At 47.2% G+C, this 11,921-nt stretch overlaps 1 protein-coding gene across 1 annotated transcript; it reads left to right on the plus strand.

The window, feature by feature from the left end:
* Positions 1-2,762: 2,762 nt before the first annotated feature.
* SPATA31F1 (SPATA31 subfamily F member 1) lies at positions 2,763-9,050 on the plus strand (the record flags this gene model as incomplete). The annotated part of the gene is given in 5 exon segments (XM_082842702.1): positions 2,763-3,011; positions 3,680-3,725; positions 4,268-4,328; positions 5,294-9,011; positions 9,015-9,050. Coding segments are annotated over 5 exon segments (4,005 nt in total). The 5' UTR covers positions 2,763-2,867.
* Positions 9,051-11,921: the final 2,871 nt, after the last annotated feature.

The raw sequence follows: 11,921 nt of genomic DNA on the forward strand, positions 1-11,921 counted from the left end.
TTATACTTTTAGGCTTTGCATTCAATCTATGATCCTTTTTTTTTTTTTTTTTTTTGCGGTACGCAGGCCTCTCACTGTTGTGGCCTCTCGCGTTGCGGAGCACAGGCTCCGGACGCGCAGGCTCAGCGGCCATGGCTCATGGGCCCAGCCACTCCTCGGCATGTGGGATCTTCCCGGACCGGGGCACGAATCCGTGTCCCCTGCATAGGCAGGCGGACTCTCAACCACTGTGCCACCAGGGAAGCCCTATGATCCATTTTGAATACGTTTTTGTATATATTGTGAAGTGAGGATTGAAATTCATTTTCTTGGATATTGATAACCAATTATTCCAGCACCATTTGTTGAAAAGACTTTACTCCTTTGTTGAAAATCATCTGTCTGTACATGAGTTAGTCTATGTTTAAATTCTCTATTCTGTTCCATTGATCTGTTTGTCTATATTTATGCCAATACCACACTGTCTTGATTGCTGTAGCTTTATAATAGGTGACTTAGTATATAACACTTAGTATTAATCCTCAAACTTTGTTCTTTTGTAAAGTTGTTTTGACTATTCTGAGTTCTGTGTATTTTCACATGAATTTTAGAATGAGCTTGTCAATTTCTCAAAAAATTGCTGGGATTTTTATTGGGACTGACTTTTATATCTAAATCAATTAGAGAGAGCTGACATCATAATAATATTGAGTCTTCTGACTCATGGACAAGTTATATCTATTTTTTGAGTTCTTTAATTTTTCTCAGCAGTGTTTTAAAGATGCAGTGCATTGTTCTTACATTTTTGCTAGATTTATCCCTATTTCATGTCTTTATATTTTCAATGGTATTGATTTTTTCAAATTTCAATTTCTATCTGTTCATTACCAGTATACAGAAATACAGTTGTATCTGTATATCAGCTTTATATCATACAACCTTGCGAAATTCACTTATAGTTCTAATAGCTTTTTTTTTTCAGATTCCACAGGATTTTCTATGTAGATGATCATGTCATTTGTGAATAAAGGCAGTTTTCCTTCTTTCTTTCCAACCTGGATGCCTTTCATTTCTTTTCCTTACTTGATAGCATTTGCTAGGACCTTCAGTACAATGTTGAATAGAAGTTCTAAAAGTAGATATCCTTGTATTATTACTAATCTTAGAGGATAAGCATCTAGTCCAGGGGAACTGGGAACTGGGCTGCACAGCAGGAGGCGAGCGGTGGGCGAGTGAGCGAAGCTTCATCTGCCGCTCTCCATCGCTCCGCATTGCTCTCATCACCACGTGAACCATCCCCACCCCCCCACCCCACCCCCCCGCCCCGTCCATGGAAAAATTATCTTCCACAAAACCAGTCCCTGCTGCCCAAAAGGTTGGGGACCACTGATCTAGTCTGTCACCATTAAGTATGACCTTAGCAGTGGGATTTTCTTAGATTTCCTTTATCAGGTGGAGGAATTCCTTTCCTAGTTTGCTGAGATGTAAAAAATTAGGAATGCATGTTGGATTTTGTCAAACGTTTTTTCTACACTGTTGAAATGATCATATTGTTTCTTTTTAGTTTGTTAATATGATGAATTATATCAGTATGATGATTTTCAAATGTTAAGCCAATCTTGCATTCCTGTGATAACCCCACATGGTCATGGTTTATTATCCTCTTCATAATTTTTTGTTTCAATTTGTAAAATTTTGCTTAGAAGTTTTGCATCTATGCTTATGAGGAATATTTGTACTTTTTTTTTTTTTCCTTGTAATGTCTCTGTCTGGTTTTGGCATCAAGGTAGTGCTGGCCTTATGGAACAGGTTGGGAAATAGTCCCTCCTCTTCAATTTTACAAAAGAGTTTGTGGAGAATTGGTATTATTTCTTCCAATGTTTGGTAGAAATAACCAATAAAGACACCTGCGGGGACTCCTCTAGGGGTGCAGTGGTTGAGAATCCGCCTGCCAAAGCAGGGGACACGGGTTCGAGCCCTGGTCCGGGAAGATCCCACATGCTGCGGAGCAGCTAAGCCTGTGCACCACAACTACTGAGCCTGCGCTCCAGAGCCCATGAGCCACAACTGAAGCCCGGGCACCTAGAGCCCGTGCTCGGCAACAAGAGAAACCACCACAGTGCGAAGCCCGCGCACCACAACGAAGAGGAGCCCCTGCTCACCGTAACTAGAGAAAAGCCCACGTGCAGCAACGAAGACCCAACATAGCCAAAAATAAATATAACTAAATAAATTTTAAAAAAAGAAAAAGAATCTGCTGTAAAAATAAATAAATAAATAAAATTAAAAAAAAAAATAAATAAAAGCCTAAGGAAAAAAAAGAGCTCTGTAAGGAAGTCTCATTAGTGAGTCTCAATGGAAGGCAGTGTTTACAGTCTCTTCTCACTCATCTGCAAGCTTGAGGCCACACAGTCTGGGAGGCATTCATTTCTGACTCCCACAACGTCATTTAAAGATGCTACCACCGTGGCCTTGCCGTGGTCCCTTCATGCACCTCTGATTTCCCATCATCCACTGCCTGTAACATCAAAGCTCTCCATTTCCACGCCATAACCAGACTCTGGCCATCAGGCTGGTGGAGGGTGTGGAGAGTGGAGACAAAGTGGGACAACAGACAGTGACTGTGAGAGGCACCTTCAGTCCTTGCAGACAACCAGACACCCTCATCTGCAAACAGAATCACCACATTCACTTCTCTAGACAGGTAGAGGTCTTTGACACCACAGCTGCCTTGTGAAAGAGGAGAGCTTTGTGATGCAGTCTGGTGGCCTGGTTCCGTTGTCTGTGAGGTGGAGATGACAAAGTGTAGCATTGGAAGTCACTAGGCGCCAGGACTCTGAATGCCTACATATAGGGATGGTTGGTCTCCTTGTGCTAATGAGTAGATCATGTTGAGCCCGACTTTTGTTCTGTGGGATTTGGGGTTTCCCTTATATACCTATGGCTCCATCTTCATTATTATCCTAATAGTCTGGCAAGTGAAAAAGTGTTACCATGGATTAACATTGGAACATAAAAGGAGCTGCTGCCAGGTAGGGAAACACTATGACCATGACTGAACTAATTAAGCCTCAGATAAGAAGCTTTTAAGCTCTCAGTGTCTCTCCTTTTATCCTTCCTTTTCCCCTCCCTCCCCTTGATTTTTTTTTTTTTTTTTTTTTACCATCCGTTAGTTACTCTTATAAGGTATTTCCCTTCTCAGAGCCTACAAATAATTTCTTACCAGGCTATCCCTGCAATGTATTCTAATTGAAAACTCAAGAACGTCTCTCTCTGACTTGGGTTGAGACTTGGGTGAAATGGAATGTGCCTCACTGGATCTTAGAAGACTTCCCATTATGGGAGATTTTTCTAGTTTGTGGTCCATTAAGGCATTTGTAAATTGAAGTTCTTTGGTTATTAGACCTACACACCTTTTATTCTGTTCCACCCTTTCTCTTGTTTCATCATAAGCATGATACACAACTTCTCTTAGGAAAAAAATGGGAGGTATTGAGGATGAAAGAACCTCAAAATGAATCAGAAGTAAGAAGAGAAGGGAAATATTGGGGTGAAAAAATAGAGTATGGAAAGTTAGGAAAGTTAATAAAATACAGATAAATTACAAGAGATTGGGAACTGTATATTAGCTTTGTCTCAGTTTGGACATGAAAAAGAAAATGGTGTCCCAACTTCATACTCTAACTCTTTTGTCTTTAAGCGTCACCGAAAAGTCAGACAAAGGGCTAGAGATGCAGCATCAAGAGGTAATGTCCCAGTCTCTGCTCTGACTTCTCTCTACTGTGGGTGAAGCTCCCATGAACCCTGTCCCTCAATGACCCCTGGTGCCAGGCACCAGGTGCTCTAACCACTGAAGGCCCAATTTCTCCAAGTTGACAGATTCTCCCAGAGACTATTTTGGGTGGGAAATCAGAGCCTGGGAATGTTCCAGAATTCTCCACCTTACCCCTGGGAGTGAAGAGGAAGTAGGGGAGTGAGGAAGTAAGGGCTCTGTCCTTAACTGTGTCATTTACTAGTTTTATGACCCAGTGGATGTCAGTTCAGCTCTCAGTCTTGTTATCCATAAAATGGGCATGATGATGCTGTCTCACTCACTGTGTGGTTGTGAAGGTCAAAGGAGATTAGGTCCAGGAGAGCAGGTCATACCTGGTTAAGTTGTAGTCAGACGTGCCTCAGAGCACTGGCTATTGGGGTTTGCCGTCTCCTGTCATACAAAGGTCTCCAGCTTCCTGTAGGATGTCCCTGAATCCTCTCCCGTTCCATGTAACACTGTCTCCTGGTTTCTCAGCTAGGAGACTTTCCCGGGAAGAAGCTGAGAAGCCGTGGGAGCTGCTCTCTGTCATGAGAAGGTGATCTCTTGCTCTTTGCAGTCTCCCAACTCCCAGCCTGGCCTGTGATCATTTCTCCGCTTGGCCTGTGGCAGGGTTGGGGAGGAGCATAATGGCTGGGACGTAGCCAGACACAGTGGAGCCTGGACACTGGTTGGGGGTTCCCAGAGGAGAGGGTGGGATCAGATGCCTCAGGAGACAGGAGTCCTGCAGTTCTGCTCTGGGCTAGGCTCACAAAGGTCCTGGAATTCAGGATTTGACTAGTGCAGGATTTAAAACTACATGGGTTTTCACTCAACCACAAGACAAGTTAGGAGGATAGATAATTAATTAAGTGCATAAATCAGTCATCATTTTCATATTCTCTTTACAGCTAGACCCTTTCAAGGGCAGACCCCTGGACCCTGCTGATGTACCTCCTCTGGTTTTGTCTTCAGGGAGGCCAGTTCCTGGGACAGCCCTCAGGCAGGAGCTTGTCATATTGTCCCCCTCTTGAGATCTCTAGAGAATAGGGATTGTCTTCCAAGAGATGTTGTGTATGCCCTGTAATCCCCAGAATGCAGAGTTCCCACAAGGACCTCCGTAGCCCCAAACGAGGCTGACTCCAGGTTCTATCTGGTGATGTTCCTGGTGCTGCGCCATCAGCTAACCATTGGCTCCCCCATCTGCCTGGTTGCCTTCTCCTAGTTCAGCTACTCAGCACAGGTCAGCAGAGAACTCACCCACCTCCCAGGCTCTCAAGGCCCTGCGTTCCTTTCAGTTGTCTGAGACTTTGCCCAACAAGCCCCAGGCTCTCAGTCCAGCACACCATAACTTGCCAAGTGACATTTCCCTAGGAAGAAAAGTAGATGAGTAAACCCCCAGTGGGTGCAGGCCTCAGAGTTTACAGGGCTAAGGGGAGCAGTGTCAATCTCCAGGCCACACACTTGAAAAGAGGCAGATGTCATTCCATCAGTAACTAACGGTTGCCATGTTTCCCTTCCCAGCCAGGGCTGGCTTCCTCAGGAGGGGAGCGTGCGGCAGATCCTGTGTGCAGATCCCTGCTGCCAAACCTGCAACGCTGTGGCTCTGGAGATTCAGCAGGTGGTGGTGGGTGAGAACACTCTGATCTCCCCCACTTCAGGGGGCCCATCGCAGGGCTCCTCTTGCCTAGAGGTTTTGTCCACGTCTAATGTGTCTTTTGAACAGAGTCTGGAGCATGGCCCACACTCCAAAGACCTTTCACTTCCATCTGCAACCCTCACAGGGTCACAGAAATCCTTAACCCAGTCAGCTGCCCAGTCACCTGGTGCAGCCGGCATCCACGATTTCTGGGCTGAATACCTCATGCTGAGGCAGGGATTTCATGTGCCAGAGGTGCCCAGGGGCCCAGAGACTATGTTTTCTTCAAGGATTGAGGAACCTAGGGTTTCAGTAAAGCTGCAGGAGATGATGCAGAGCAACCTCAACCTTGTCTGTGGGAACCAAGGCCATCAGCCCTTAAATTCCCAGGTGTCTCTGCTGCCCCTGAACCGAGAAATTACTACCCTGACATATCCTGTGGCCTTGCAGATGGTCACTGTCCTCCCTGCCCACCTGCCATTCCTGAGTCCTGAAGTCCTGAGGTGGCTTGAGCTACATGTAAAAAAATGGATGCATTTCCAGAGGTGGGGGCTCCCCAGATGTGTGGAAGAGTCTCTGAGGCAGCTTATGCCAAATCCACCATTATTTTACCAACCTGTATATAAGCAACCAGTTTCTTTCATTCAGAATGATACTTCTCAGTTCTCTGTTGAGAGATTTGAGACCATTTCATACCAGAACTTGGGTCCGTGTATGGCTGGCCAGCCTACCCAGGCCTTCTGGGTTTCTGAATGGTCCATTATGGACCCAGAACAAATACACTGCTACCAGCAAATCCCAAACCATATGGCTCTTGCCTTGCCCTCTTCAGCCCTTAAAGAATTAAGTGGCCTTTATCTAATGCCTGGGCAGCAGGCTAATGACTCAGTGGGCCACGTGCAGCCGAAATATAGCCAGCTATTCTGTGGCCTCCCTTCTCTGCACAGTGAGTCCCTGGTTGATGCCTTCTTGGGTTCTCAAGGCCTCTCCATGAGTGAGAGCATGTCCAAGCCCCACTTGAAGGATCCTTTTCTCTTCAAGGAGCTCTCCTTCCTCCCTCTGCTGCCTAAAGCTCCACCCCAGTCAGCTCCACCCTCTTTTCTGTCTTCTCAAAATTGGGTTGCTCCATCTGACAACCAACAAGCTCAGATCAGTGTCCCATTTCTGACCCTGGATGAGTATGAAGCCTTGGAGTGGCACCTGCTGCAGAGGCAGCTCCAGCTTCGGTGGGACTGGCCAGGTATTTCCCAGAGAGATCAACACACCCAGAGCCCTGTGCAGTATAAGCCCTGTGACAAAGCCCAGTCTTCTGAGACTGTGAAAACTTCCTGGCCAGGGCATCCCACCTCAGTCCTCACACGAGAACTACTCTTCCCACAGCAGCATGCCAGGAGACAGCTGGAATTCCGCCTCCAGAGACAGTTGATTCACCACCGCTGGGGCCTGCCGCAGAAGATCCAACAGTCCATTCAATTGCTCCTGTCCCCCACTAATCAGCAGACTATGTCCCGGAGCAGCACATCCCTAGGCAGTGTGAATGGCTCCCGGCCTACATCTCTAGAGACCGCTGGGGCTGATGACCCATTCTCACCCATTGTGGACCCAGTGACAGTCCCCATGCCACACTTGTTTGACCAGGCCAAGGCAATATTGCAAAGCCATATCGACTCCAAATGTGGGCAGATTCACCAGGGCAACGTCCCTGCCTGTGTATATAGCTCTTGGGAGTGCATAATTCCTGGGGGCCTGGAAGTGACTCCCTTCACCTGCATCCCAGAAAGCAAGCCCCTGGAACCACAGGCAGCAAGTGACCCGGACCTACAACAGAAAATTACACCCTGGATGCTGACAGCCCTTGATCAGCAGCAACAAACCTCACCAGATGCTGTCATTGAACATCCTAAGCTGCCCCGAGCCCTGTCTGAGGACTCCATTGAGAAACTGGAGACAACTTTACGGCACAAGTATCTGGCCTTCTTGTCAGGGCTGCCGGCTCCTTATTATGTGGCTCTCTCTAGGGACATGGCCCCAGCAATCACTTCCCAAGCTATGATCACAGAGATGGTACCTGGGCCTATCGAATTCCCAACAGAACCTCTGACTCAGATGACCTCACCTGAAGAGCAGGGTCTAAGTCCTGGGTCAGGCTTTCAAGATGCCAACAAGGCTTGTGCAGACATTGCAGATGAAGTCCAGGCTGAAGTGCAGGCGGAAGAAGTAATTGAGATGGTGCCTCTAGAAAGTCAGGCAGAGCCTGCGAGGCCCTCCTCACTTGGAGAACACAAATTGGCCAAACTAAATTTCCATCTGAGAAATAAGATGCTAGAGATGCAACTGGGAATTCCCATAACGGCAACGAAGTCCAGGAAACAAATTGTAGCAGCCTCAGAGAACATATGCACACAGGAGTCTCTTGGGAGTCTAAACAACCAAGGAAACACACTGCTCCAGGAACTCCCCATCCCACGAGATATGCCACGTGCCCCAGATCCAGAATGCCTCTATTCCAAAGAACAGCTGGCCACTGAGTTGAAGGCAGCGTATCAGAAACAGAAGCAACCCAGTTCCAGTGCAGTATCCCACGGTTCTGTCCACTGGGCCTCCAATATCTCGCAACCCAGTGGGGACCTGACAGAGGCCCAGGTGCTTTGTGGTCAGCTGGAGGCCAGTGTGAACAACCACAACCTGAAGGAGCCCTGGAGCCCTGAGCCCCAAAGCCCTGACAAGAGCAAGGACTCAGCCCAAGTACCCACACTGGCAGAAAAGAGAGAGGAGCCAGGCAAACCCAAATCGGCCGGGGACAACAGAGAAGGGGATGCCAGGTTTGCAGTCTCCTCCACAAGAGAGAAAAGCCACTCTGCTGAAGCCCAGAGGCCAGAAGGGATGCTTCTGAAAGGGACACCCTGCAGCCCCTGGCGACGGAGACATCGCTTTCACCCTGATGCTCCCTGTCAACACAGCCCCCAGCATCGCCCTCAGCTTAAACCCCCAGAGCTACCTCCTGGAGTCCCTGGGGGGAAAGACTCTGAGAAGAATGACCTGCAAGAGAGTCAAGCCAAGCTCAATGTCATCCTCAAACCAGCAAGGGTTCCTGAGAAGGCCCAGCCTGTGGTGCCCCAGGTGTCACAGGGCCAGCCTTTCCTAGGCCAGCTCACTCCGGGTAAGCCGTCGCAGGGCCGAACTTTACAAGGTCAGGTTTTTCAGGGGCAGGTGATGCAAGGCCGTACTCACAAGAGGCCCAGCTTTCCAGAATCTGGCTGGAGAAATAAGATGAAATCTTTTCTGCACTTTATTAACCCCAAGACAAAAGGCAAAGGGCGTGAGGAATCCATGTCCTCCACATCTGAGAAAGTGGCCAACACCAGAAAAGAAAATGTGGGAAAGAGCCTGGCTTCAGCCAAAAGTCCCAAGGGGCAAACTAAGATGGAGAAGACAAGAGGGAACCCTAAGGCCCAATTTCCGCCCACTGGGAAGCAGGTGGGCTTGGCGTTCTTGGATGTGCTCCGCTCCCCAGACAGTAAGCTCCGGCACCGCCCCCGCTCCCATCAACTCCACTCTGCCTCAGTCCCGGGCATCCCCTGCTGCCGCCCTCGGCACCGTCCTTGAGTGGCTTGTGTCACGCAACCAGGGAACCCACCCTAATTCCCAACTCTCACCTCGGAGGGAAGCACTGGTCTGCTCAAGAAGACCCCGCTCAGTCAAGAGACTTTGTAGTCTCTCCAACGTCAGCATTCCTTGAAGAGGACTGCTACTGTCATTTTCATTATACAAAAATACACTGTATATCTCTAAGTAGAGTGGTGTGCATCTGCTCCTTCTCTCCACTGCGGTGTGTTCAGGGAAGGCATAAAGGAGGTAAATGTCCTTCCTATCTAGGGAAGGGGCTTTAACCCACACTTAAGTTGGGTAGCATTCCACCCCACCCCCACCCCGGACTACGGATAAAGGGACTTGAACAGAGAAGGAAGGCCCTTGTCTAAGGTACATTGAAGGTAAAGGTCAGGCTTGAATTTTATCATGGTGTCCTTCGGCCCAGAGGAGCAATGTGGACATAAGGCTAGAATTGTCAAGGAGGAGTGGCCAGGAATCTCACAGGCAAAATTCACTGATGACTTCTATATGTGCCCACACTCTGGAAGGGAGGTTTTTAGGAGAGTGCCAGTGTTCCACCCTTGAGCAGGTGCTTTGTGTTTATCAACAGCCTATAGATAATATGACAACAGTCAAAAGCAAATGATAGAATCTCCCCTCTCTGCTCCCTGTTGGTTATTGGTTAGGTCTTTCTGGAGAACTCACTTGGGAGGCTGCTGTAGCTCTCTTGCCTCTGTCCCACTTCCACTGTCTATCAGCTGCATGGACTGAATGACAGTGGGAATGAAGATCACAGTAGAACATGGAGAGGGGCTGGTCCCCACTCCCAAGGGTAGGCAGGGAGAGAAGCAGGGAGGGAGAGCATGTAGATGGAGGTCTGAATACCTGGGGTAGAAGTTGACATGTTCCTGAAGAGGGCATGATAAGAGAAAAGGCTGGTTAGCTATGCACTCTAAAGAACCTTGAGCCAGGAAGCCAACCCAATACCCAAGTGCTTTTAGGGGATGGAGATGAATAAACTGAGTTTTGGTCTGTTGTCCGTAGTGTGATGAAGAGCAGTGAGTTGAGCCTTGTTTTCAAAGGCAATGCATATTAATTTAAAATTTCTGAATACTCACCCTCAACCCCAGAAAACTGTTTTCCAGTGTCAGGAATTGGTATAACTATAATTCTGTGTTTTTGCTCAGCTCAAACATGAAGTCAGTGACTGTGTTCTAATCTTGATATATCTCAAGTTTGCCCCCTTTTTTCTGTGTTTACTGCCTCTGCTTGTTAGATTACTCATCCATTCTTGCCTAAATAATACAATAGTGTCTCATATCCCCAGGGCTTAGGATAGTGGTGGCATAATAATACCTTAATAGTACTTGAATTGAAAGTCTGGGCTTAGGAAGCAGACAAATCATTACATTAGTGTGATGAGTGCTATGGAATAGGGAATACTGACACACGATTACTGGGGTACTGACCCCAGGTCACAATAAAAACAACCTTGATTATGCTGTACACGTTAAACTTATACAGTGCTGTATGTCAATTATATCTCAAAACTGGACAAAAAAAGAATTTAAAAAATAATTTTGAGAAATATCTTACACTCAGTTAAAATATTTACTTACTATATGCAAGGGACCATAGCTAACATGACAAAGGCACAGGACTTGCACAATGGAGCTCATGATTGCATGGGATAGTCTCACATGCCCAAATTGTCTAATCAACACATATACTTGAATGTCCAGTATTCACCTCAAACTATAGAACAGTGAACTCCTGATTCCCTGCTCCAAGCCATCATCTGATTACACATATGAAATATTCTCCAGTCACAGTATTCACAACATCACTTAATGGCAGCTCCATCTTTCTAGTTGTTCAGGACAAAAACATTGGTGTCATCCTTGATATTGTTTCCCTAAATGCCTATATCCAGTCCATCCTGTTGTCTCTACCTTCTGAAATGAATTCGGAACGTGACGATGTCTCTCGCTCACTCTGCTGCTATGATTACTGCAGTAGCATCATAACTAATCTCCCAGCTTCTTCCTGAGACCATACTTCCAACAGTCTGTTCTCAGCACAGAAGTTTGATGGTCCTCAGGGAAGGTCCTGGCTGTAGAAGACTAGATAGAAAGATAGATTAGGATTGAATGATGGGCTTCCCTGGTGGCGCAGTGGTTGAGAGTCCGCCTGCCGATGCAGGGGACGCGGGTTCGTGCCCCAGTCCGGGAGGATCCCACATGCCGTGGAGTGGCTGGGCCCGTGAGCCATGGCCGCTGGGCCTGTGCGTCCAGCGCCTGTGCTCCGCAACGGGAGAGACCACAGCAGTGAGAGGCCCGCGTACCGCAAAAAAAAAAAAAAAGATTGAATGATGATGATGATGATGACGATGAAGATGAATATGAAGGAGGAAGAGGAGGAGAAGAAAGAAGGAAAGAAAGAAAAAGGAAGGAAGAGAGAAAGGAAGGAAGGAAGAAAGAGAAAGAAAAGGAGCGAGGGAGGGAGGGAAGGAAGGAAGGAAGGGAGAAAGATACGTAAAACTATGAGACTGGTTAAGATCACCAAGGCAATGATTGTAAATGAAGGGAAGATCTAAAGACAGGCTCTGGGACACCCCAACATTAAGAATTTGGAGGAAAAAGTAGGAACCAATAAGCAGAGACTGAGAAGTAGCAGCCAGTGAGGTAGGAGGAAAACCAGGAGAGTGTGGCATCCTGGAAGGCAAGAGAGGAAAGCATTTCAAGCAGAAAGTGATCAACTGCATGAAAAGTTGCCAATCGCCAAGTAAGATGAGGACTCAGAGTTGATCATTAGATTTAACAACACAGAGATCATTCATGGCCTTGAGAAGAATAGACTCAGGTGAGAAGTGGAGGTAAAAGCATGACGGGAGTGGATTCGAGAGAGAGGAAGAGCAATTGG

Source organism: Leucopleurus acutus (genome assembly GCF_964270905.1).
Source record: "Leucopleurus acutus genome assembly, chromosome: 7".
Classification (NCBI taxonomy): Eukaryota; Metazoa; Chordata; class Mammalia; order Artiodactyla; family Delphinidae; genus Leucopleurus; species Leucopleurus acutus.